Source organism: Somniosus microcephalus, chromosome 3 (assembly GCF_052327205.1).
Source record: "Somniosus microcephalus isolate GS21.2 chromosome 3, FLI_Smic_1.0, whole genome shotgun sequence".
Taxonomy (NCBI): domain Eukaryota; kingdom Metazoa; phylum Chordata; class Chondrichthyes; order Squaliformes; family Somniosidae; genus Somniosus; species Somniosus microcephalus.
Genome location: NC_140989.1, coordinates 70,976,618 through 71,003,823, shown reverse-complemented (window position 1 = coordinate 71,003,823; position 27,206 = coordinate 70,976,618). Strand labels below are relative to the sequence as shown.

General features: G+C 43.5%; 1 protein-coding gene across 1 annotated transcript in view; it reads left to right on the top strand.

Moving 5' to 3' along the window:
- spata17 (spermatogenesis associated 17) overlaps nt 1-27,206 on the top strand; it is a 548,756-nt gene that overhangs the window by 222,996 nt on the left and 298,554 nt on the right. The window contains exon 9 of the mRNA XM_085981083.1: nt 3,615-3,747. Coding sequence (XP_085837209.1) covers nt 3,615-3,747 — 133 coding nt within the window. The remainder of the gene's footprint in view (nt 1-3,614; nt 3,748-27,206) is intronic.

The following is a 27,206-nucleotide window of genomic DNA, read 5'->3' as shown; positions in this document are numbered from 1 at the left end:
GTTAAGAAGGCAAATGGTATGTTGGCCTTCGTAGCAAGAGGGTTCGAGTACAGGAACAAGGATGTCTTGCTACAGTTGTACAGGACCTTGGTGAGACCGCACCTTGAGTATTGTGTGCAGTTTTGGTCACCTTACCTGAGGAAGGACGTTCTTGCCATGGAGGGAGTGCAGCGAAGATTCACCAGGCTGATACCTGGGATGGCAGGAATGACGTATGAGGAGAGATTGTGTCAATTGGGCTTATACTCACTGGAGTTTAGAAGATTGAGAGGGGATCTCATCGAAGCCTATAAAATTCTGTCAGGTCTGGACAGACTAGATGCAGGAAGGATGTTTCTGATGGCCGGGGAGTCCAGAACCAGGGGTCATAGTCTAAGGATAAGGGGTAAGCCATTTAGGACTGAAATGAGGAGGAATTTCTTCACCCAGAGAGTGGTGAACCTGTGGAATTCTCTGCCACAGAGGGCGGTGGAGGCTAGTTCATTAAATATATTCAAGAAAGAGTTGGATATATTTCTTGAGGCTAAAGGGATCAAGGGATATGGGGAAAAGGCAGGGACAGGGTACTGAATTTGCATGATCAGCCATGATCACATTGAATGGCGGAGCAGGCTCGAAGGGCCGAATGGCCTACTCCTGCTCCTATCTTCTATGTTTCTAAGTTGGCAAGGTGCTCGTTGTCGTTTTCTCCTGTTACAAGGATGTCATCTAGGTAGCATTGAGTCCCCGGAATCACTTGCAGGACTTGCTCCATAGCTCTTTGCCTGATAGCCGGAGCTGATGCCACTCCGAAAACCAGTCGATTGTACTGGTACAGGCCTTTGTGTGTGTTTATCGTGAGATACTTTTTAGAGGCCTCCTCAACCTCCATCTGTAGATATGCCTGTGCTAAGTCAATTTTGGTGAAATGTTTCCCTCCGTATAGTGAGGCGAAAATATCTTCTGTACCGTGTGAAGAAGCAGGTTTACAGTCACCTTGAAGTCCCCACAGATGCGAACTTTTCTCTGTTCTTCAGATTTATCATTATTCAACGTTTTCTTCATGACCGGGACAATGGGTGTTGCCCACTCGCTCCAATCTACCTTGGATAACACGCCTGCTTTTTCCAAATTCTCCAGCTCTGCCTCGACGGCTGGACGAATTGCGTATGGCACCGGCCTTGCCTTAAAAAACTTGGGAATTGCCACATCTTCCACTTTTATTGAGGCGGTGGCGCCTTTCAGTGTTCCTAGTTCCTGTTGAAACACTTCTTTGGCGTTAGCCAAGATTTCTTTTAATCGTCCAGGTATGACATCATCATCGTTTTTTTTCTTACTGGTCACCGTCAGTGCCTGAATGGAGTGCCAATCTAAACGTATCTTTCTGATCCATTCACGTCCCAACAACGGTGGACCACCATCTTGCAGAACGTATAAATACAACTTCTGTATTTCCTTGCCGTTGTATACAACAGGCACCCTTATTTTCCCTCTGGGGTACACTTTCTGCCCCGTATATGTCTTCAAGATAATGGATGTGTCTTTCAAAGGTATATGCGGAAATAGCCGCTCGTAATCCCGTCGACTCATGACGGTCAGAGCTGATCCTGTATCTAGCTCCATTTTGACTGGGGACCCCGCTATCGTGAGGGTAACCCAAATGGTCTGGTAATCTTCTTTGGCAATTACATTATGTAATTTGAGACAGCTTAGTCTCTTGTTTCCGGAGTCGCTATCGCTCTTCTGGTCTTCGGAGCTACTGTCCGTCATCATTTGTACCTTTCTGTACTTTTCCTTATTGACCTTTTTACTGTCAGCGGATTTCTTTCCAGATCTGCATACACGTGCAATGTGTCCCATCTTTCCGCATTGCCTGCATGCTTTGTCCTTGAACCAGCAGTCCTTCTGGTCATGGGTGGATCTGCCGCAGCGATAACATCTCTCGAAACCCCGTGTCATTTCATGGGTGCCGAAGTCCTGTGGCTTTTGCTGTATCTCTGCAGCTCCTCTTGCTGCTGTTTCGTATGATACAGCCACACTGAAAGCCTTGTCCAGTGTCAAATCTTTCTCAGAAAGTAGTCTTTTCTGTGTTCGTTCGCTTAGGAGACCGCAGACGAATTTGTCTCGTAGAGAATCTGCCAGTCCTGCCCCGAATTGGCAGTGCTTTGACAGCTTTCGTAATTCGGTGAGTTAATCAGCGTTACTTTCATTCTTGTGCTGATTCCTCCTGAAGAATTTGAATCGTTCCGCTATCAGCAGCGGTGTTGGGTTTAAGTGCTCCTGTAAGGTATCAACAATCTCCTTAAAATTCTTGTCCATCGGTTTGGCTGGAGTGATCAAGTTTCGTATGTCCTTGCGCCCATCAGATTTAGAAGTACTGATGCCTTTTTATCATCCGCTACTTCATTCGCCTTGCAATATACCTCCACTCTTTCCACATATGTGGTCCAATCTTCTATATCACTATCGAAAGCAGTAATATTGCCAGTCTTCGGCATCTTGAAAATCTAAAATGGCGCTTCCCGCGCTTTTCCTCCATCCCTGATGGATCAAAATGGGTGCTCCACCCTCTGTCTCTCTTTGCTTCTGCTTCCCGACTCGCTGCCCGGCCCCGTTGCAGAGCCACCCGATCGACCTCTAGCCCGCCGCAGCCCAGGAAGGATCAGTGCACTACCTGCCACCAGCCCGTTTAGCTGGTGAAACCACAGTTTTTTTTTTTTCTTCTTGCTTCTGGCTTCGACCTTCGTCTGAGGAATCGATCCCCTTGAGGTGCTGCCGAATTGCAGGTAAGTTCGTTTCTAACTCGGCGCCACTGTTAGATCCGTGTGTTAATGGAGACACGGAATGCAGGAGTTGATTTAACAAGTGTTTACTGAACAAAGTCTGGAGGTGAACTAACTACACAAGTCGCTACATAGGCTTATATACCCGAGTGGTCACTACTGGTACTACAGTATACAGGGGCTTCAAAAACATAGTTCCTCTTAAAGGTACATACATTACAATTGTAACCTCATATAACATGTCATTTGTGTTGAGAAGAGATTGTGTAACTTTTAAAAATATTTTCTAGATTGTGTATGTTCTTCAATTGTAAAGTAATGAATTAGTCTGGGTAGATATTGTTTGTTAGTCCATGAATAAAGTCTGTGTGGAGTTGGTGAGAGCATCCGTTTGAAAATTAAAATATTAAAACAAAGATTTAAAAAAATAACTTTTATTTTAGAAGTATAAAACCCTGTTTTTTCCCTAATTGTTTTCTTCCCTTTGTTGTTGGCTTCTCTGGACCACATATCAACTGAAGCTGAGAGAATGGGTAGGGTGGGCAGCCTGGTGGGCTTTCATCAATCCCAGTCTTTATTAGTAACTAGTAACTAATTGGCACACAATAGGAGCATGAGGATACTTTCCTTTCCTTGTGTGGGCACACCTGATAATTCAACTGGTAGTTGAACCCATGTCCCACCATTCTCTGGTGCAGTATGTTGGTGCTTCAACATCTTGTGCCAGTTTGCCATTTTAAGGCAGTAACATCTCTTATTAAATGAAAATTATTTAATGAAAATATTATGAGGGATTTCAACTCTGAATGTTTTACATACTTTCAATATTTTTGTTTCAAATTCTGCTTATAGATTCCTGCCATTCAGCAATGCAAGTAGGTACAAAACCCATGAGCCACTCCTTAATACTGACACCAAATATGGACCTATTGCTTATGGAACTAAGCACTTTAGAGCAACTGAAGACACACCAAACATGAATAAGGTAGGCAAGCAACAAAATAGCACAGTTGACTTTTCATGTATCTCAACAATCTAACAGTAATTGACTATTAGAGTTTCTCAGCATCTATAATCATCAGTGAAAGTGTAAATTGATAGCTGTTTGTTTGGAATATAAATGTAACTTTTCAAAATCTGTACATGAATTTGTTGTATTGCTATTTCAAACTGCTCATTGGTTTAATTAAGAAGTCTTGCTTGTTTGCAATATCCATTGCTTTGCAACCATGAGAAAAGGGTAATGCTGATGTCCTGAAGGTGAGGACATCATCTTCAGCAGGTCCTATTTATTTCATCTGAATATCTTCAATAGTAGCAAAATCAACATTGATAATGTTTATCAATCTGTGGCCTGGCAGCATGATTGAATACTCATGCATCATTTGAACAAAATGTCTTCATAGGGAGAGAAAATAAAAATGTGTGTGTGCAATTTTGCAGCTCATATTTTTTTATACGAATTTTAGATAGAATGAATACCAGCCAATAACAATGCACGTGTTCCTTTCACAGTCACTGTGTCTCCATTATTTAGTGACATGAACGAGGTTTCTCAAGCAGTTAAATTGATGTTTAACTTGCATTCATGACAAATATTTGATTCATCTAACTAAAGAGTCCACAAAACTTTTGAAGAATGGCACAAAAAAAAATAGGAATGCCCTTTTCGCTGCCCAGGACCCTAAGTTCCTGATAGACAGCATTTGAAGAAAACATGATGAGGGTGATATTCAACTCATAGCCATCCATTTTTGTGCTGTAAAAATGGACACTAGGCTTCCGAATTTTGAGTGAGGATTTTGCACGCCTGATGTCTGGTGAAAATGCGCCTGATGGCATTTGAGTTATCACTTTTTATCAACCTTACTTACCTATTTATTTGCATCTACTTTTCTTATTAAAAACTAACAACAACAACAGCTTGTATTTATATAGCACCTTTAACGTAGTAAAATGTCCCAAGGCGGTTCACAGGAGTATTATAAGACAAAAAATTTGACACCGAGCCACATAAGGATAAATTAGGGCAGGTGACCAAAAGCTTGGTCAAGAGGTAGGTTTTAAGAACATAAGAACATAAGAAATAGGAGCAGGAGTAGGCCAATCGGCCCCTCGAGCCTGCTCCACCATTCAATAAGATCATGGCTGATCTGATCCTAACCTCAAATCTTCTATCACTCTGCATCCACCCGAACCCATGTGATCTCCCGGGAGAGGCGAAAAACCAGATAAAGACCCAATGGCCAATTTGGGAGAAAAAAATCTGGGAAATTCCTCTCCGACCCATCTAGGCGATCGAAATTCTTCCAGGAGATCACTCTGTCCCTATATTTTCTACAGTACTTACCTTCTGTAAAGGCGATCTCCACCCCAGTCAGGAACAGGAATAAAACCATCTCCTGAAATCTAACAGAATTAGAACACAGTAGGAGCAGAACAAGGCTACACGGCCCCTGGGCCCGCTCCACTACCCACAGGGCCATGACCATTCCGAACCCAGACTCATGTCCAATTTCCTGCCCGTTCCCCGTAACCCTTTATTCCCTTTACTTCTAGGAAACTATCTATTTCTGTTTTAAATTTATTTAATGATGTAGCTTCCACAGCTTTCTGGGGCAGCAAATTCCACAAACCTACCACCCTCTGAGTGAAGAAGTTTCTCCTCATCTCAGTTTTGAATGAGCAGCCCCTTATTTTAAGATTATGCCCCCTAGTTCTAGTTTCACCCATCATTGGGAACATCCTCACCGCATCCACCCGATCAAGAGAGGTAGCAAGGCGGACAGGTTTAGGCAGGGAATTCCAGAGCTTAGGGCCTAGGCAACAGAAGGCACAGCCACCAATGGTTGAGCGATTATAATCAGGGATGCTCAAGAGGGCAGAATTGGGGGCGCGCAGATATCTCGGGGAGGCAGGGGGGGGTGTTGTGGGGCTGAAGGAGATGACAGAGATAGGAAGGGGTGAGGCCATGGAGGGATTTGAAAACAAGGATGAGAATTTTGAAATCGAGGCACTGCTTAACTGGGAGCCAATGTAGGTCAGCGAGCACAGGGGAGATGGGCGAATGGAACTTGGTGCAAGTTAGGACACGGGCAGCCGAGTTTTGGATGACCTCAAGTTTACGTAGGGTGGAATGTGGGAGGCCAGCCAGGAGTGCATTGGAATAGTCAAGTCTAGAGGTAACAAAGGCATGGATGAGGGGTTCAGCAGCGGATGAGCTGAGGCAAGTGTGGAGACGGGCGATGTTACGGAGGTAGAAGTAAGCGGTCTTTGTTATGCTGCGGATATGAGGTCGGAAGCTCATTTCAGGGTCAAATATGACACCAAGGTTGCGATCAGTGTGGTTCAGCCTCAGACAGATGTTAGGAAGTGTTAGATCCGTGATTCTGAGAGTATGATGTTTTTCAACAACCACACGGATGCTGTAACTTAACAATCAACGGGTATTTACTGGAGTAGGGTAGTCTCAAGACTGGGGGTACAGAGGCATGCTCAAGGCTTATATACAGGTGTGGTCACTGCCGGTACTACAGTATACAGGAGCTGTAAAAGTAGTTCCCTCTTAAAGGTACATACACTACAATTCCTCCCCTTTTAGATTAGCAGTACCCATAATATTCAAATAACAATTAACACTTTAACATGTACATTAAACAACAATAGTCCATTTATAGATTCAGTCTTTGGGGCGGCTTCCTGATCCTTTCGGGATAACGCCTTTCCTGAGGTTCTTGTTCTTGGTGCGGAGGCGATTCTGGCCCCTTTTCGTCGGTTAGTTCATCGGTTTCCACAGCTACTGGTTCGGAGGTAGATGCTACCGGTATGTCGGGTTCATCCCCAGGTACGCGAGACATGGGGTTGACTCATAGATACATAGATACATAGAAGATAGGAGCAGGAGTAGGCCATTCGGCCCTTCGAGCCTGCTCCGCCATTCAATGAGATCATGGCTGATCATCCAAATTCAGTACCCGGTCCCTGCCTTCTCCCCATATCCCTTGATCCCTTTAGCCTTAAGAAATATATCCAACTCTTTCTTGAATATACTTAATGAACTGGCCTTCACCGCCCTCTGTGGCAGAGAATTCCACAGGTTCACCACTCTCTGGGTGAAGAAATTCCTCCTCATTTCAGTCCTAAATGGCTTACCCCTTATCCTTAGACTATGACCCCTGGTTCTGGACTCCCCGGCCATCAGAAACATCCTTCCTGCATCTAGTCTGTCCAGGCTTGACAGAATTTTATAGGTTTCGATGAGATCCCCTCTCAATCTTCTAAACTCCAGTGAGTATAAGCCCAATCGACACAATCTCTCCTCATACGTCATTCCTGCCATCCCAGGTATCAGCCTGGTGAATCTTCGCTGCACTCTTTCCATGGCAAGAACGTCCTCCCTCAGGTAAGGCGACCAAAACTGCACACAGTACTCAAGGTGTGGTCTCACCAAGGCCCTGTACAACTGCAGCAAGACATCCTTGTTCTTGTACTCGAACCCTCTTGCTACGAAGGCCAACATACCATTTGCCTTCTTAACCGCCTGCTGCACCTGCATGCTTACCTTCAGCGACTGGTGTACAAGAACACCCAGGTCTCTTTGCACTTCCCCTTCTCCCAATCTATTACCATTCAAATAATAATCTGCCTTCCTGTTTTTGCCACCAAAGTGGATAACCTCACATTTATCCACATTATAGTGCATTTGCCATGTTTCTGCCCAATCACCCAACCTGTCCAAATCGTGCTGGAGTTTCACGACATCCTCCTCGCAGCATACCCTCCCCCCCCAGCTTTGTGTCGTCTGCAAATTTGGAGATATTGCATCCAATTCCCTCGTCCAGATCATTAATATATATTGTGAACAGCTGGGGTCCTAGGACCGATCCTTGCGGTACCCCACTAGTCACTGCCTGCCACTCGGAAAACGACCCGTTTATTCCAACTCTTTGCTTTCTGTCCGCCAACCAGTTCTCTATCCAAGTAAATACCTTGCCCCCAATCCCATGTGCCTTAATTTTGCACGCGAATCTCTTATGCGGGACCTTATCGAAAGCCTTCTGAAAGTCCAAATACACCACATCCACTGGTTCTCCCTTATCTATTTTACCAGTTACATCCTCAAAAAATTCCAGTAGATTAGTCAAGCATGATTTACCTTTTGTAAATCCATGTTGACTTTGTCCGATCCAGTCACTGCTTTCCAAGTGCTCTGCTATTACATCTTTTATAATGGACTCTAGCATTTTCCCCACTACCGATGTCAAGCTTACCGGTCTATAATTCCCCGCCTTTTCTCTACCAACTTTTTTGAATAGCGGGGTAACATTAGCTACCTGCCAATCCATGGGTACCGTTCCAGAGTCTATCGAGTTCTGGAAGATGACCAGCAATGCATCTACTATTTCTAGGGCCACTTCCTTAACTACCCTGGGATGTAGATTATCAGGCCCTGGGGATTTATCAGCCTTCTGTCCCATCAATTTTCCTAACACCATTTCCCTACAAATACTGATTTCTTTCAGTTCCACCCTTTCATCGGACCCTATGTTCCCCGGCATCTCTGGGAGGTTATTTGTGTCCTCCTTTGTGAAGACAGAACCAAAATATGTATTTAGTTGGTCTGCCATTTCTTTGTTCCCCATTATAAATTCCCCCGATTCTGACTGCAAGGGACCTACGCTTGACTTCACCAATCTTTTTCTCTTCACATATCTATAAAAGCTTTTACAGTCAGCTTTTATGTTCTCTGCAAGCTTACTCTCATATTCTATTTTCCCTTTCTTAATTAATCCCTTTGTCCTCCTTTGTTGAATCCTAAACTGCTCCCAATCCTCAGGATTATTGCTTTTTCTGGCCAATTTATATGCCCTCTCCTTGGACCTTATACTAGCCCTAATTTCCCTTGTTAGCCACGGTTGGGTCACCTTTTTTGTTTTATTTTTATGCGAAACTGGGATGAACAAATTCTGTAGTTCATCCATTCGGTCTTTGAATGTTTGCCATTGCCTATCCACCGTCAACCCTTTGAGTGCCATTCCCCAACCAATCCTACCCAACTTGCTCCTCAGACCATCATAGTTTCCTTTATTTAAATTGAGGACCCTAGTCTCCGAGTCAACTATTTCATTCTCCATCTTAATGAAGAATTCGATCATATTATGATCGCTCCGACCCAAGGGGTCTCTTACAACAAGATTGCTAATTAATCCTTTCTCGTTACATAATACCCAGTCTAAGATGGCCTGATTTCTGGTTGGTTCCTCGACATATTGGTCCAGGAAACCATCCCGTTAACACGCCAGGATTTCCTCCTCCACAGTATTGTTACTCATTTGGTTGGCCCAATCTATATGTAGATTAAAGTCACCCATGATGACTGCTGTGCCCTTATTGCACGCTTCTTTAATTTCTCTTTTAATGCCATCCCCAACCTCTGCCTTACTGTTTGGAGGTGTATAAACCACTCCCACTAACTTTTTTTTCCCCTTAGTATTTCTCAATTCTACCCATACAGATTCCACCTCATCAGAGCTAATATCCTTCATTACAATTGTGTTAATCCCTTCTTTAACCAGTAATGCTACCCCACCTCCCTTTCCTTTTTGCTTATCTTTCCTGAATATCGAATACCCCTGGATGTTGAGTTCCCAGTCTTGGCCATCCTTGAGCCACGTTTCCGTAATCCCAACCAAATCGTATTTGTTTACTTCTATTTGCGCAACCAATTCACCCACCTTATTACAAATGCTCCTCGCATTAAGACACAAAGCCTTCAGGCTTGTTTTTTTAACGCTCTTAGACCTATTAGAATTATTATTTACTGTGGCCATGTTTGATTTAAACCGTTGATTTCTCTGACAGCCACTTTTGTTTTTCTCCTTCCTATCTTTTATCCTTGTTTCCCTTTCCTCTGTTTCCCTGCTCAGGTTCCCAACCCCCTGCCATTTTAGTTTAAACCCTCCCCCACAGCACTAGCAAACACTCCCCCTAGGACATTGGTTCCAGCCCTGCCCAGGTGCAAACCGTCCGGTTTGAACTGGTCCCACCTCCCCCAGAACTGGTTCCAATGTCCCAGGAACTTGAATCCCTCCCCCTGGCACCATTCCTCTAGCCACGTATTCATCTGAAGTATCCTTCTGTTTCTACTCTTACTAGCACGTGGCACTGGTAGCAATCCTGAGATTACTACCTTTGAGGTCCTGTTTTTTAATTTATCTCCTAACTCCCTATACTCCGCTTTTAGGACCTGTGACGCTAAGATCTGATCGACGTGGCATCTCACAATGTTCTCCCCGACATCCACTGTGTACATTAATGGCCCCTGCCTTGTGCATATCGTTCCGGGTTGCCATTTCTCTGTTCGGTAGTCACGGGCCAAGACTGGTTGTCCTACGTTGAAGCTCCTTGTCGGCTTCTCATTGATGTGCTGGAATTGTTTATCCTCAACATTTCTTCGCACATTTGGTCTGAGCAAGTCCAGACGAGATCTCAACCTTCGGTTAAAGTACATCGTGGCCGGGGTCTGGTTGGTAACTGCATGTGTCGCGTTTCGGTAGGCTAATAAGAAATTGTCCACTTTATGCTGTAGTGGAATTTCATCGTCGCACATGGCCTTTATCGCCTTCTTAAAGGTTTGTACGAACCTCTCAGCCAATCCATTTGTGGCTGGATGATACGGGGCAGATGTGTAATGCCTTACCCCATTCCTTCTCATAAATTTTCGAAACTCTTCGGACACAAACTGTGGTCCATTATCAGAGCAAATCTGCTCTGGCAAGCCATTCCTGGCGAATATGGTCCGTAGGACTGCAATCGTTTTCTCTGTAGTGGTTGAGGACATTTTTATCACCTCAGGCCATTTCAAATGAGCATCCACTGCTATTAAGAACATTGAGTCCATGAATGGACCAGCGAAATCAATATGCACCCGTTGCCATGGAGAGGAGGGCCACTCCCATGGGTGTAGAGGGGCATGTGGTGGTGCATTTTGGACCTTCTGGCATCCTGAGCAGCTCTTGGTTAGGTCTTCGATTTGTTGATCGATTCCCGGCCACCACACATAAGCCCTTGCAAGGCTTTTCATTTTCACTCCCCCCAGACGACCTTCATGAAGCTCATTTAGCACTCTCTCCCTTAACTTGGGTGGAATCACCACTCTGGATCCACACATCACTGTCCCCTGGCATACTGACAGCTGTTCTCTTCTGGATGAGAATGCTGGCAACAGTGAGTCGCCATGTGTTGGCCATCCCCTCACCATCAAATCATATACCCGAGACAGCGTCGGATCATTGCGGGTCTCCTTCTCTATATCCGCGTTCGTTACTGGCAATCGTTCAATTATTGACGAATAAAATACCTCGATAGGGTCCACTGCTGGTGCTTCCTCCACAGTAGGCAGCGGCAGGTGCGATAGCCCATCAGCGTTTCCATGCTGTTTCGTGCTTTTATATTCTATTTCATATTGATTCGCCCCTAGAAACAGGGACCATCTTTGTAACCGTTGTGCAGTCATCACAGGAACGCCCTTCTTAGGATTAAAGATGGAGACAAGTGGTTGGTGGTCAGTCAGCAAGGTGAACTTCTGCCCATGCAGACAGTGGTTGAATTTTTTTACTCTCCATACTAGGCTGAGGGCCTTCCTGTCAATCTGGGCATAGTTGCGCTCGGCTGAGGTTAGTGACCGAGACGCAAAGGCTACTGGCCTCTCCAACCCGTCTGGGAATTTGTGTGACAGCACCGCTCCAATACCATAGGGTGATGCATCACATGCCAAACGAATTGGTAGTGCTGGGTTGAAATGGGCCAACACCTCTTTTGATGTGATCAATTCTTTACACTTCTGGAAAGCTCGTCTACGTTCGTCATTCCACTTCCATGGTACCCCTGTTTGCAGTAGGATGTTCAGTGGGTGTAATACCGTGGACAAATTTGGTAAGAACTTATGGTAGTAGTTTACCAGCCCGAGGAACGACCTCAGTTGTGACACATTTTCCGGTGCTGGAGCCTTGACTACTGCCTCAATCTTTTCAGGGGACTTATGTAACCTGTCTTCATCGATGACGTGGCCACAATACGAGATCTGCTTCTGGAAAAACTCGCACTTGTGGCGATTAGCTCGTAGCCCATATTCCTTTAATCTGGTGAGCACCTTCTCCAAGTTGGCGAGGTGATCACTGTCATTTTCGCCCGTGACCAGGATGTCATCCAAATAACACTGGGTCCCTGGAATCCCTTGCAGGACTTGATCCATCGCCCTTTGCCAAATAGCCGTAGCCGATGCTACCCCGAACACCAGCCGGTTGTATTGATAGAGACCTTTATGAGTGTTGATCGTAAGGTTTTGTTTTGAGGCTTCTTCTACCTCCATTTGCAAGTACGCCTGGGCTAGATCAATTTTGGTGAAGCGTTTACCTCCAGATAGCGAGGCGAAAATATCCTCAATTCGTGGAAGCGGATATTGTACCGTGTGAAGGACTGGGTTCACTGTCACCTTAAAATCCCCACAGATGCGGACCTTCTTTGGTTCCCCAGGCGTATTACTCAATGACCTCTTCATTACAGGAACGATGGGTGTAGCCCACTCGCTCCAGTCTACTTTGGACGGTACTCCGGAACGTTCCAACCCTTCCAGTTCTGCTTCGACAGCTGGTCTGATCGCATAAGGCACTGGTCTGGCCTTAAGAAACTTTGGGCTTTCCTTTTCCTCTATTTTAATCATTGCTGTTATGCCTTTTAGTGTTCCGAGTCCCCCCTGGAACACTTCTTTTGCGTCAGTTAGCATTTTTGACAGTCGTCCAGGTGTGACGTCGTCATCCTTTTTGGCCTCAACCTTCAGTGCCTGTATGGAATGCCAATCTAATTGTATCTTCCGGATCCATTCACGTCCTAGCAGTGGTGGTCCTCCATCTGGCAATACATATATGTCCATTTTAGGTATTTCCTGGCCTTTGTATATCACTTTCACCCTTATTTTTCCTTTGGGGTAGTCTTTTTGCCCCGTGTACGTCTTCAAGACAATCTCTGTAGCTTTCAAGGGTATGTGTGAAAATAGCCGCTTGTGGTCCCTTTGGTTTATGACTGATCCTGTGTCCAATTCCATTTTCACTTGGACTCCGTCTATCTTGAGTGTAACCCAGATAGTCTGGTGATCCTCCGTTTTGGTTACCTTATGTAGTTTCAGACAACCCAGCTCCTTGCTTCCGGAGTCTGTGTCACTTTTCTGTTCGTCTGAACTGCTGTCCATCACCTTGTGTACCTTTTTGTACTTCTCCTGTGGAGATTTCTTGCTGTTGGTTTTCTTCCCAGACCTGCAGACTCTTGCTATGTGTCCTGCTTTTCCACACTGTCTGCACACTTGGTCCTTGAACCAACAATCCTTCTGGTCGTGTGTTGTTCTGCCGCAGCGATAACACTTCCCTGTTCCATAGGACGTTTCATTGGTGCCATATTCTTGCGGTCTCCGTTGTATCTCTGCAGCCCCCCTTGCGGCTGCTTCGTGTGATACTGCCATACTGAAAGCCTTGTCCAGCGTAAGACCCTTTTCTGATAGAAGCCGTTTCTGGGTTCCTTCACTTTGCAGCCCACACACAAACTTGTCCCTTAACGTATCTGCTAGTCCCACTCCAAACTGGCAGTGTTTCGATAGCTTGCGCAGTTCCGTTAAGTACTCAGCATTGCTTTCGTCTTTGTGTTGGTTCCTTTTATGGAACTTAAATCGTTCTGCTATCAGCAGCGGTGTGGGGTTTAAGTGGTCCTGTAGGATTTCGACTATGCTTTCCAAATTCTTGTTCACAGGCTTCTCTGGGGTTATTAGGTTTCGCAGTAACCCATAAGTTTTTGCACCCATGGAATTTAACAAAACCAGCGCTTTCCTAGCATCTGGCACTTCATTCGCCCTGCAGTACACCTCAATATGTTCCACATATGTCGCCCAATCTTCGACTTCATTGTCGAACATAGAGATACTGCCACTCTTCGGCATCCCTGGGTGTGATTTAACTGTCAAAAATGGCGTCTCCCACGCTTTCCCTTCTCCGCTGGCACAAAATGGCGTCTCCCGCGCTTTCCTTTCTTCCCGCGCTCGCCCTTCTTCTCTGCTGCGGCTTCTAAAAATGGTGTCTCCCGCGCTCTTCCTTCTTCTCCGTGGCTCAATGGCGTCTCCTGCGCTCTCCCTTCTCCCCGTGGACACTGTTCAGCCCTTGTGCTCTGCGCGTTTCCCGTTTCCGCCACTCGGTCCTGAACCCAGCTGCTGCTTTACCCTCTCTCTCTCCGTTTTGTTTTTCCTCGACGCCGCTCGGTTTTCAAACCCCGGCTGTGCCCTGTGCGCTTCACCCTCTATCTTACACCGTCGACGCTGCTCGGCTTTTTCTCCGCCGTCGGTCGGCTCCAGCCGCCGCTGTCCGGGAAGGGTCTGCGCTGTACCTGTCGGCAGTCTGTTGCTGATCGTCGTGGCTGGGGAACCAAGCCCGGCTCTCCACAGCCTCCCCTGCGATGTTCACTCTCTGCCAGACGACTGGGCGATTGCTCGTGGTCGACGCCCGTGCTTCTGGCCTCGACTTTCTTCCACCGCCCTCCCGGAGCGAATCCGCGAAGGGAAATGCAGAGTTGCAGGTAGATTCGAATCGACACTCGTCGCCACTGTTAGATCCATGATTCTGAGAGTATGATGTTTTTCAACAACCACACGGATGCTGTAACTTAACAATAATCAGGTATTTACTGGAGTAGGGTAGTCTCAAGACTGGGGGTACAGAGGCATGCTCAAGGCTTATATACAGGTGTGGTCACTGCCGGTACTACAGTATACAGGAGCTGTAAAAGTAGTTCCCTCTTAAAGGTACATACACTACAGGAAGAGGGATGAGGGATAGAGTCAATGGCTCGGGAACGGAGTTTGTGGCGGGGACCAAAAACAATGGCTTCGGTTTTCCCTATATTTAATTGGAGAAAATTTTTGCTCATCCAGAGCTGTATGTCGGACAAGCAGTCTGACAATTTAGAAACCGTGGAGGGGTCAAGAGAAGAGGTCGTTGAAGGACACACAGAAGAAAATACAAATGGAAGTGCATACTTGGCATAACTTTGATCATTAGACCTCACTGTTGTTTAGCAGCTCAGCATTTCATCTTATATGACCCATCATAAGTCCAGCAAAGCTATCTTGTTTCATGGATTCCAGCACCCGTCACACCTGTTGTCAACAATATCTGTACAAATGAGCTGCTGCTCAGAATCTTTAGAGGTTAAAAGAATGGATAATGTTTTGCATCTTGTTAAATCTATTCCAGTGGTTACATTAATCAAACAGTATAACCTCAAGATTCAATGATTTGAATGGGGGGGGGAAATAATAAAAAAAATTGCAATATTGTTGATATAATTCTATTAATTAATTAATTTAGAAATTCAAACTAATTTGTGGTGATCATTGTATGCTTAGAATCTGAACTACAAGTTTATCTACTTCCTACCAGTAAAATAAAATAAAATATTTTTGTTGAAAACAATAAATTTGTGAGCACAAATGGTTTGTAGAAAAAACAATAGAAAGACTGTACAAATATTATTAACCAAGTGAATTAGCTAAAATAAGAATGTTACATGCTTGAGTTGGAAACTTGTGCATCACAAACAACTGAATTGGTTATACCTCAACCCTTAATTTGACAAGTAACCAATTCAATTTGCAGTGCCCCAAGCTACTTCTTATTCCCATGTTTCCAACATGATTCTTTTTAGACTATTTATATTAAACTGTATTTCTGTGCATTTTATTTATTGCTGCTGCTAATTTCACAACTTTGCTTTCAGCTCTTGGTTCTGAATATTTAGAACTGGGAGTAACGAGCAGAGGGCAGTGTCATTAATAAATAAAATGTGCAGTCGCAGAGTTTGGTTGCCTCACCAAAAATGTAAAGTTCTGAAAAGGGTTATGTTTCAAAGACAATATTACACTGCAAGCATATTTTCATATTAAACCCTAAAAATATTTTTTAAAGTAATAGTGAGGCATTGCAGGTCTAAAGATCTCAGTTAATCATGCACTGAGGAAAAGCATAAAAGCAGATCAATAGGAAACAATCTTAGTACATTATGTTGAACATAAAGTCAACTTTTCTTCCTCAATACTGTAGTTGTAAAATAGAGTGGGAAGTACAGTAGTACAGATCATGGATTTAATGTTGCAAAACCCTGGGTGCAGAAACATGGGTGCGACTGTGACTGCTTGTCCATTGCAGCTGATGATTGAAACTGCTGTCAGTAGCATCCTGACAGTAATGAACATTCGGCTTAACGACCGTGATTATGATTATCATAATTGATGTGCAAGTGCAATGTGCAGGGATCATTACAGCTGAACTTTACAGCTGTGAAGCAAGCTTTGGTTATGGATAATTGTACTTTTACATGTTGATTGGGATGAAATATGCTTTCAACAGACAACTTTGCATTATTCTTCAAGGCCCTGTCCATCTTTTAATTGTTGGCATCGTCCGGGCAAAACCACTGCCAAAGAACTCTGATTTTGACTTGCTAACTCGAAGTACTTTAATGTGCTCCTTTGGAGCACTATGCTTATGGAAGATGGAGCAAATTGGGAATGCAATCTTTTGCCCTTCATCTAGTGTAGGAGAGTTACCTGGAACTATTTGGATGATGGTCTTATCTTGAAGCTGTCATTGTGTCAAAGCAACTGATTTGCAAGTTGCTCAAACTAAATTGTACCTCATGCATGCCATAAGTTTCCAGTACCACGTGTAAATTAATTGTTTTGTCTGTCTTGCTTTACTGTTGTCTCAGCTGCAATTATTTGCAATAATGTTTGTAAGAAATAATGGCCCATAAATTCCGTTCCCTACAGGTGTGTACGTGCTGTGTATCCACCCATAGGGCCAACGGAAGTGCCGGTTTTACGCATGCACTGCGCATGCGCTGGAAACCGGAACTTCCGTTCTTCAAAGAAAGGGCTTCACAGGTCAAGCGCCTGTGCCAGATAGGCAGCGCGTACGGCTGCAACTTCCGTTTTTTCAACAGTTGCTTCAGTCCAGGTAAGTCTGAAACAGCTGCGCCTGGAAAAGCAGGCGCAAGGCCTGCTTTTAACAAGGTAAGAGGTGAAGAAAGTAAAAGAAAAACATTTTTTTCCACTGATCTATCATTTTAAAATACTTTAAAGAAAGGTAAGTTTATTTTTAGTCCCATTAAAAACTTTAATTCTTTTTTTCAAAAATTAAAATTTTTGTTTAAAATAGTTAATTTATGTAATTTATAGTCATTTTAAAAATGTGATTTAAAAAAAATGTATTTGAAGTTTTACTTATCTTTTGGGGCTGATCTCTATTCATAGATTTGACAGGTCTTCCTGTCAAATCTATGAATGGAGATTCCCTGCTCTGATTGGCTCCCCATGGCCCACGTGATCCCCGGGACGCTGCGAACTAGCTGCATCCCTGTGATACGTGTGCCCCGCACACCGGCAGTTTGAGGAGGCACATCAACGGAATTCTGCACCTCCTGGGAGCCCTCCAGTCCAGGCGCAGATTTTTCAGGATCGCAGCCCTCCGCCCACGGAAGGGCTGCGAACGGAATTTCTGGGCCATTGTTTGTAATACATTGGCCCAGAAATTTGGGTGTCAATGCGTGAGTACGCACAGGGTACTCGCGCGTAGGCCCAAGGAAAGTGCTGGTTTCATGCATGCGCGGGAAACTGGCACTTCCGTTCCCCTGAAAGAAGGGGTTCAGAAGTCGAACGCGTGCGCCGGAGAGGCAGCGCGTGCGCATTGAACTTACGGTTTTTTTGCAGCTTTCTCCGGGAGGGTAAGTCTCCTGCAGTTACACTTTTAAAAAGCAGGCGCAAGGCCTGCTTTTAACAAGGTAAGTGGTGAATTAATTAAAATTTAAAAAAATTTCCACAGGTTTATTATTTTTAAATACTTTAAAGAAAGGTAAGTTTATTTTTAGCCCCGTTAGAAAATGTAATTAATTTTTTCAAAAATTTAAATTATTGTTTAAAATAGTTATTTCATGTAATTTATAGTTTATTTTAAAAATGTGATAAAAAAAAAATTATTTGAGGTTTTAGTGATGTTTTGTGGCTTATAGTATTGATAGGTTTGACAGCTCTTCCTGTCAAATTTATGAATGAAACATTCCCTGCTACCATTGGCTCTCCATGGCCCACGTGATCCCAGGGGACGCATCGAACTAACTGCGCCCCTGGGATACACAAGCACTGCGCGCTGGCAGTTGGAGCAGGCCCAGGATCGGAATCCCACAGCTCAACGCCCGGTGTGCTAGGTAAGTGCAGGTCGGGGGCTTGCACCCGCGGGAAGCCCCCGACCCGAATTTCTGGGCCATTGTGTATGGATACAAACCAGCTATAACTTTTACATGTGAAGAATTGATTTAATTTTTGCTTGTGGAAATCAAAACATTGTAATGTAACTATTTGTAATGAACCCCATTGGTAACTACTGAACTAATCCTGTAATATGGACTCAGGTTTCTCATAATTTACTTACTATAACCATTGCCACTCAATAATTTTAATTTTAGTGCACAGATGACATTGCATAAATATTCTTGCGAAACATATGAAACTCAAACAAACAATTACAGTACTGGTTATTTTCAAAAGGCTTATTAATTGAACCAGTAATCTTAAAAACCTAAAAAAAAAGGGCCGCTGCTCTTCACCTTAACCGTAATTCTAGCTGTAAGTACTATGAAAAGTATTTACCCCTAGATATGCCCCAGGTGCTTATTTTTTCTAACAATTCATATTGAAATAATCACATTTGCAAGGCTACCCCATGGAATACTGATCAACTTGTGAGCAATGATTTAGCAAGATAAAGTTATTTTATACACATTTTAAACCCAAACTCACTCTCATTTAACCAGCATTAATAAATCAGAGATTGTATGAAAACTCAGCATATTGGCAGGTATAGTTGTGAACACATCTACTTCAAATTGTTTCATTAAAATCATGCTACTCATTGAATTTTGTAGTGTTGTTAGTAAAGAAAATAATTTTTTTTAAGTTATTTTCTTTTTATGATCTGATTAGGCACTATGTAATTCTATGGGCAAGGTCTAGAGGTTGTTGATCAACATTTAAAACAGCCTAAGCTGTTGTGAAAATAAAAATGTTGGCTCAATAGTCCACCAGGGATAATATTGTCCTGCAATATTTTTTGTAACCATTAATAGTGCCTAGGAATATTCAATCATATGACACAAGTCAGCAGGTTAGATAGAGTAAAAATCTATGTTATGTCATGTGTTATGCTTCCAAGAAGCCAGCAATTCTCAATCTTAATGCATATTAAACAATGACTAAATATGTGGATGAAGAGAAAATAATTAGAAGCAGCCAACATGGATTTCAGAAACTTGATGGAGTTCTTCTGAGGAAGTGACAAATAGGTTGGATGGGGAAATGCAGAGGATATGGGGTACATGATCTTTCAGAAAGCCTTTGACAAGGTACCACACACGAGAGTATTAAAGAAGATTAAAGGATATTGAATTAAGGGGAGGATAGCAAATTGGATTGAAAACTGGTTAGAATAGAGGAAACGGAAAGTAGGACAGTTTCTTCGAATGGTTGGAAATGGGTACAGGTGCCCCACAGGATTCTGTTCTGGGACCGCTTCTGTTCACTGTGTACATCAATGATTTGAATATAAAGCTAGAGGAGTATATAAAGGAGAATATAAAGCTAAAATTCTGTCAGGCCTGGACAGACTAGATGCAGGAAGGATGTTTCTGATGGCCGGGGAGTCCAGAACCAGGGGTCATAGTCTAAGGATAAGCGGTAAGCCATTTAGGACTGAAATGAGGAGGAATTTCTTCACCCAGAGAGTGGTGAACCTGTGGAATTCTCTGCCACAGAGGGCGGTGAAGGCCAGTTCATTAAATATATTCAAGAAGGAGTTGGATACATTTCTTAAGGCTAAAGGGATCAAGGGATATGGGGAGAAGGCAGGGACAGGGTACTGAATTTGGATGATCAGCCATGATCTCATTGAATGGCGGAGCAGGTTCGAAGGGCCGAATGGCCTACTCCTGCTCCTATCTTCTATGTTTCTATGTTTCTATGGTGTCCAACTTGTAGATGGCATTAAAAGAGGAGTCAGAAAGTAATTCAGCATACCAAAGGAGGTTGCAAGGGGATCGGGATAAGATTGTGGGATGGGCAAAAAAGTGGCAGATGGAATTTAATATCAGTAAATGTGAGAAAAATAATGATAATGCTTTGAATGGGAAAGGCTGGGTGCTGTGGAAGGCAGAGGGATTTGATGATTTTGGTTCACAAGATCTTATAAACAGCACCTCAAGTGGATATGGCTGTAAAAAAGTGAATTAAATACTGTGTTTTATGGCAAGACGTATAGAATATAAAAGTTAAGATGCAATGGTGAATCTATATAAAATCTTAGTAAGACCACAGTTGGATTACTGTGTGCAGTTGTGGGCTCCACACTATAGGAAGGATATTGAACCAATAGGGAGGATACTGCATAGATTCACTCGACTGCTGGTTGGTACGAGGAAATATAAATACAAAGAAAGACATGAAAAATTGGAGCTTATGAGGTTATGAGGTGATTCGATAGAGGTGTTTATCTGAAAGGTACATTTTTTGTGTCCTTGCCCAGGGCGAGGTTCTTCACATGGCATGAGCACATATCAGAAAATCACTAGTTTCACAGTGCGGGTGAGAGAGAATCTATCATTGATTTTTTTTTAGGACGCAACTGCTGCCAACAACATAAAGTAGTTGCGCGTGTGCAGTTCCAGTGGTTTTTTGTTTGTTTTTGCTGGACTTCCCAGATTAGTGAGAGAGAAAGGTGAGGGGTGGAAATTTCAGGTATTGTGAGGTCTGTAATGTGACTTGAAGGTGATATTAGGATGTTGTCAGCTTGTGAGAGTTTTATTGTACTCTCACCGAGTGTGTTTATCGCTATCAGGTCCTCTGTCTTTTGTGGTGAATGTAACTTTTTCATATTTGGGACCAGACATTTATGCACAGAATGCTTCTGCGCAGCTTCCGGTAGCTTCCGGTTCGTTGGCAGCAGTCCGTTTTTTTTAACCAACGATATTGTGTGTGTGTGTGTGTGCGTGAGAGAGAGAACGTGACAGGGAGAGAGAAAGTAACAGAAACAAGCAGAAACCCAATTCAAGACAGACTGCACAGTGACGGAGTTTTAAATTTATGCTCTGATTATAAATAATCTAGTATTTATTTTTCTCAGTGGTTGGTCAAATTGTTTTTCTACCATACGGTATTTATTTTAGTTGGTGTGTATTTGATTGCAAACTGCATGACAAATTTGAGTAGGTTTTCAACTAAACTTTTAGTCAGAAACACTGTCCAAAAATGTTTACACCTAATTACTTTTACATAAGATTTGTTTATACAGTTGCTGTGACAGAATGCGAATTATTTGTTGTCAGCTGGAAAATGCCAGAAGCTGTGGAAGCTATTTTTTTCATGTATTAACCTGACAACAACATAAACCATTTTTTTTACTTTCCCTACCTCCTGCCTGGCCATGACAGACCCCAGGAATCTGCCAGTCAGACAAACTTCAGCTAGAATTTTGCCAGCGCTCAGAGGGCGGATTTGGAGGCAGGTCCACTGTCAAAATAGCAAGGATTGACAGCGGGTAGGAAACCAGCTGTCAACCCGCATCCACATGAGTCTCCCAGGTGTTGGGTCTGTCAGCGGAGAACTGACCCGACACCAAGCAGCGGGGGAGACAATTGAACTCTTTAAATGGTTTGTTAAGAGCCAATTTAATGATATTTTGAGGCTTCCTTCCAATTTTACGTTCTTCCCCATGGGTTACCCACTGTTCGGGGAACACGCCAGCTCACCCTGGTGTGATTTGTGTCTGCTCTGATGCATCTGATAAGCTGACAGCTGCAGAAGTGGTGTAAAGGATGCCATGTTGCAGATGGTCCGTTTCAGAGCACAGAAACTGTTGGTTACTGCATTTGTAATACATATAGAGATTTCTTTAGCTTGCAAGTGTTTAGAGGCAACTGTATGTCCAGTGCCACCTCATTGGAACAACCTCTCTCACCATTGACAGATCGCTTCTGTCATCTCACCTGCAGCTGCCATCTATTGCAGCAACATCTGTGCCCTTGAAAAAATCAGACCGTGGTCCTCTGCATCCTTCCACGATCAGCCCCAACACCAACATCACCAACTTCTCCACCATCACCTGATGTTGCACAGGACACAGAGCATCAGCCCCTGACAACATTGCTGCCCAGGAGGCCAGCGATGGCATCACCATGGCCAGATTTATTTCACTTGATGCTGTAAACTCTGGCTGCCACATGATGTGCCAGGTTGACACCATTCCACACCAGCACCGTAAAGCATCCCTTTAATGTCCAAGCCATTCCATGCACATTCATCACTATTGCGGGGGCGGGGGGAAAGTTATGCCTCAATATTCTGGAACTCAGTAAGACACTTCTCAAGGTGCGCACAGATCTGTCCAATAAGGGGCAGTGTTGAAAATATAGATTTCACTGTATGACAACAGATTACCAGAAACTTCACATGGACATTGGCTAAACCTCTCAAGTGCCTACCCTTGTGTGTTGTTAGTTGGTATGCTTGCAGTAGGATGAGGGTGAGTGTGAAGGGTGGCTAGTGAGATGGGGAAGTGATAATGTAGATAGAGAGGGATGGGTGGAGTTGCAAGGTAAGTTGGTGTGAGTAAGGATGTGCAGGAGAAGGGTAGGGAAGGCAGAGTGATGGGGATGTGTTGAGTGGCACAGCAGGGTGAGTTTGAGTGTGGCTTTGCAGTAATGTTTCGTGATCCACTGAGATCATTGAAAGGTTGGCACCACTGCAGCCAGGGACCCCTGACAACATCCCTGCTTCTGCCCTCCTGTGCAATGTACAACCAGGTTGTGTTGGTGTCCTGGGAAGGTTTCTTCCACCCTTGGAAGGGAAGAAAACCTCCCTGCATGCTGTGACTCCCTCCATAAGCATATTGCAGCACCTCAATGCTGTCAAACACTGACAGAACAACTGTCAAACTCAATGTGTCCGTGGTCCCTTTAAGGAAACTGGCTGATGGCGTCATCAGACCCTCTTCCTGTTAATTGGCTGGTAAGCCCATAGGGCAGGCTTAACAAGGCCAATCAAGGGAAAATCCTTTGACAAAGCGGCTGCAGCCGGGATCGGGACTGGAACCCGGAAATTAGCTCTCCCGACGCCGCTGAGAAAATCGCGGCCATCATGTCACAGCCCACAGTTCTACCAAAATCCAAGCTCCTCTTTCACAGTATCGCTGAACCACAGGGAGGCAATCCTTCCCCAAATTCAGAACCTCCACCCCTGTGTTGCTAAATCCCAAAATAATCCCTCCAGTGTAACCAATGACCAGAACTGCTCACAGTGCTGCTAAGCTGGAATGAACCTTTCCTCCTTCCCCCCCAATACTGCTAAACACTAGGGGCCTGATATTCTGGGGTCCCACTCTGCCAACTCAAATGTGGCTGAGTGGAAGCCCCATCCACCCATGGCAGTGGAGGTAGTCCTCATTCCAAACTGTGGGACAGCCAGAAGCTACAAGGGTGTATCAACAAAGCTCAAGGCCATTCTGCCAGAGATCCCCAAGCCCTTCCTGGGTCAAATAAGTAATTAACAAAAAGATATTCAATTCTAGGGCTAGGTAATCAATCCTCTCCGGGAATGACTGCCTTTGCTCATTAAAGGATGGGGGCCTTTCAGAAGGCCTCAGCAGAACTCACGCCAGCTCTCAGATGGTGAGAGTTCCACTGAGGCCTTATCACGGCAGAACTCCTGGTGTAGCTGGGAACTCCTCTGAGATATATCCCTTTAATATAGGGAGACCAAGCAGAAGATCTGCCTGTCACCTCCATCCCCTTACTAGAAAATGGCCGAACCCAAAGAAACAGGATGGAATCCTAGTGGAAACATAGAAGATAGGAGCAGGAGTAGGCCATTCGGCCCTTCGAGCCTGCTCCGCCATTCAACGAGATCATGGCTGATCATCCAAACCCTAGCACCCGGTCCCTACACCGACAGCCATCCCACCCAAGCCCTATCCCCGCATATTTAATCCCCCCTAACACTAAGGGCCAATTTTTATCATGGCCAATCAACCTAACCCGCACATCTTTGGACTGTGGGAGGAAACCGGAGCACCCGGAGGAAACCCACGCAAACACGGGGAGAATGTGCAAACTCCACACAGACAGTCACCCGAGGCCGGATTTGAACCCGGGTCCCTGGCGCTGTGAGGCAACAGTGCTAACCACTATGCCACCGTGCCGCACCAGATTTCATAGTTCATTAGTGCTCCAAGACCTGATTCTTACAGGTTAATTCATGGGAATGAAAGCAACATGACTGGGATTTTTTTTTCAGACATAAGACTATTTGAATGACAGAGAGAAAGAATTGATATCTCTGCTAGGAAATAACAGTTATCAGGGATTGTTACTTTGGGAGCTTATGTCTATAGTTCCTTTTCAAGGAGGTTAGAATAACTATTATTTTGCTATTAGACTTAACCAAAAGGAGCAGATTACAAAAACACTTCAATGCTTGAGTATAATCTAAACCTTTGTATTGGAGCTGGATCCCAATTTTAACTGGCAAGACACATTACCAGTGGAGGACTTTGCACCTAAGATTACTTGACAGGAATTTTACACTATAAATGCCAATTAAAACACCACCTACAGGCTTATCAGATACTGCAGATAAATGTTGACATTTTTTACATGACTGTTCCGATTCACAAATCCTGACTTGGGAGTTTTCAATGCATTTCAGTTTAATGCAAATTAATTTAAGAAAATCCTGTTGTTATAATCTATGTATTTGAATCAGTGTCAGTGAGTTGAATTGGAGCTTCCCCAATTATAGGTTAGCTCCACAGCCATACCCTATAATTTTGTAATCTACACATGCTGCATACATTCACAAGACAAACAACTGATTTCATTTTTGTGGCAGTTAAAAAGACAAGCCATGATGAATAGTAGGAAGGATAGGTGCACTGCCAAGGATTGGGCATCTCCATCACAGGCCACTGCAGAAACGTGCACACCACACCAGGGACCAGATCCCACCAGTAGTTCATCAACTGACAAGTAATTTTATTCATTTTCAAAAACATAATGGAGAGAAATAGCCAGAACCAGCAGCCATTCGTTTGCAACTTGCAGTGTTGGCAGGGACATTTTTGATGGACTGGGAGTGTAATGATGGCTATGTAGGGGACGCAAAGTGTATTGCTCTCTGCATAAATAGAGTCCTGTTCTTTTTAAGGGAGCTTAAGCTAGAAATAACTGAATGGATCAAAAATTGGTTGATTGCAAATGAACCTGGTGGTCACTTGGGGTCTGGGTTTTGTGTTAGATCTCCAGCATTCCCAGATAAAATCTTACTTTACCTGTCAATGTAATTTTTTTTGATAATCTTCCTGTTAAATTTGTAGCAATTTTCTGTCATTTTTTAATAATGTATGTGAAAATTCATGAAGAAAATTATGAAAAAGAGAAAATTAACTGATACTTTCTCAGTGATAAAGAGTTATGGACCAAGGTTTTCCGTTTCTAGGAACATAGGAACAGGACTAGGCCATTGAGCCTCTCGAGCCTGTTCCACCATCCAATGAGATCATGGCTGATCTGCGACCTAACTCCATATACCCGCCTTTGGCCCATATCCATTAATACCTTTGGTTAACAGAAAGCTATCAATCTCAGATTTAAAATCAATTGCTGTTTGCAGAAGAGAGTTCCAAACTTCTACCACCCTTTGTGTGTAGAAGTGTTTCCTGATTTCACTCCTGAAAGGTCTGGCTCTAATTTTTAGACTATGCCCCATAGCCCTAGAATCCCCAACCAGCAGAAATAGTTTCTCTCTATCTACCCTATCTGTTCCCCTTAATATCTTGAAAACTTCGATCAGATCTTCTAAATTCTAGGGAATACAACCCTAATTTGTGTAATCTGCACTCATCTCTTTGTGATTTTCCACCCATTCACTTTAATGGATGAAAAATTGCGGGCTAGCAAGCACAGAAGGGGAAAACCTCTGCTATGATCTTTCCAATACAGTCCAAATCATTCCACTTGCTGTCCAAGCTTCTACCCTGCTTACCACTCATGGTTATTCTTTCTTTTGAAAGCAGTAAAGCAGATAGAAAAATAAACAAAGTGGCTGATGAAAATCCGAACAGTAATTTTAATGAGAAAAGCGAATGGCAAATCAAAACCTCATTGAGTTATGGGATTTACCTTTTGTCTGTCCTTATCTGTGTGTCTTAAAAAGAAAACCCACCAAAAAGTCTATAAGCATCTTCTTAAAAGAAAGGCACCACTAACAAAAACGTAACAGGCAGCCTATCCAAAATAAGATCAATATCTGGTCATTTCAATGAGAATCATCAGATTTGGATTGATAATTCAATCAATCTAGATAATAGGTTACTATAGTTAATCCCCTTTCTTAACATTCCCACCGGATTTACCTTTTTGAATGACTCTTGTTCGTGCAGCAGTATCTTAATTTAGGATTTTCAGAGTTTTGTCATTTCCACAATTTGTTACTTCGAACCCTTGGGATAGAATTTGACATTTTTTAATATACATCTTCCTGTAGGGAATTAGTAAGAATCCATCTAAAGAGAAAGAATTTTTGCGTGTGTTCTTAAGTTTTTACCTTGGAAAGTTGAATGTATTTTTGATTGATTTCAGCCCTTAGTGAATTCCACACTGGTACCGCATGGAGAGTTGCTATCTTAGGAATCTATATTGGAATAATGTAGGTGCAGTTGCTGGGATGCACACAAGTCCTAGAGTGTCTGAACTTACTGTTCCACTGCTGCTGTGACCTATTGTATTGCAGAGTATTTCTATATGAGTGGAGATTTTTTAAATTTGACCTAAAAAATGTAGCCATGTATCTGCTGATTATGTTGGTTGCTTGTTATAGATTTTGAAGATGTTTGGTTGGAACCCTTCCTTTCTTGCATATTAATTTATGTGGGGGAGAGGAGCCCTTATGAACTATCCTGGGGGGAAATCACAGCTTTTAAAAAATGTATTTCCTGTGTATTGTAAATATTATGGAAGACTGTTTTTCACCAATACAGAGAAACATGAGTCCTCAGGATCTATACAGCAGTTTAACAACAAAAAAATGACTTGAGTAATTAAGTTATTGTTATTATTTCTTTACTGCACTGTCCTGATAAGATGGCCGAGGGCCAACAGGAATTTAATATTGGTGATTGGGCACAGAAATTTGAATTATCTGACCAGACTTTAGTAGCCCTTAGGGGAAAGGGGTTCTCTTCAAAATGAGCATTTTCTAAATTGACCCCTGAGATGATTAAAAAGGAGTTTATTAAGTCTATTACTCTGGCA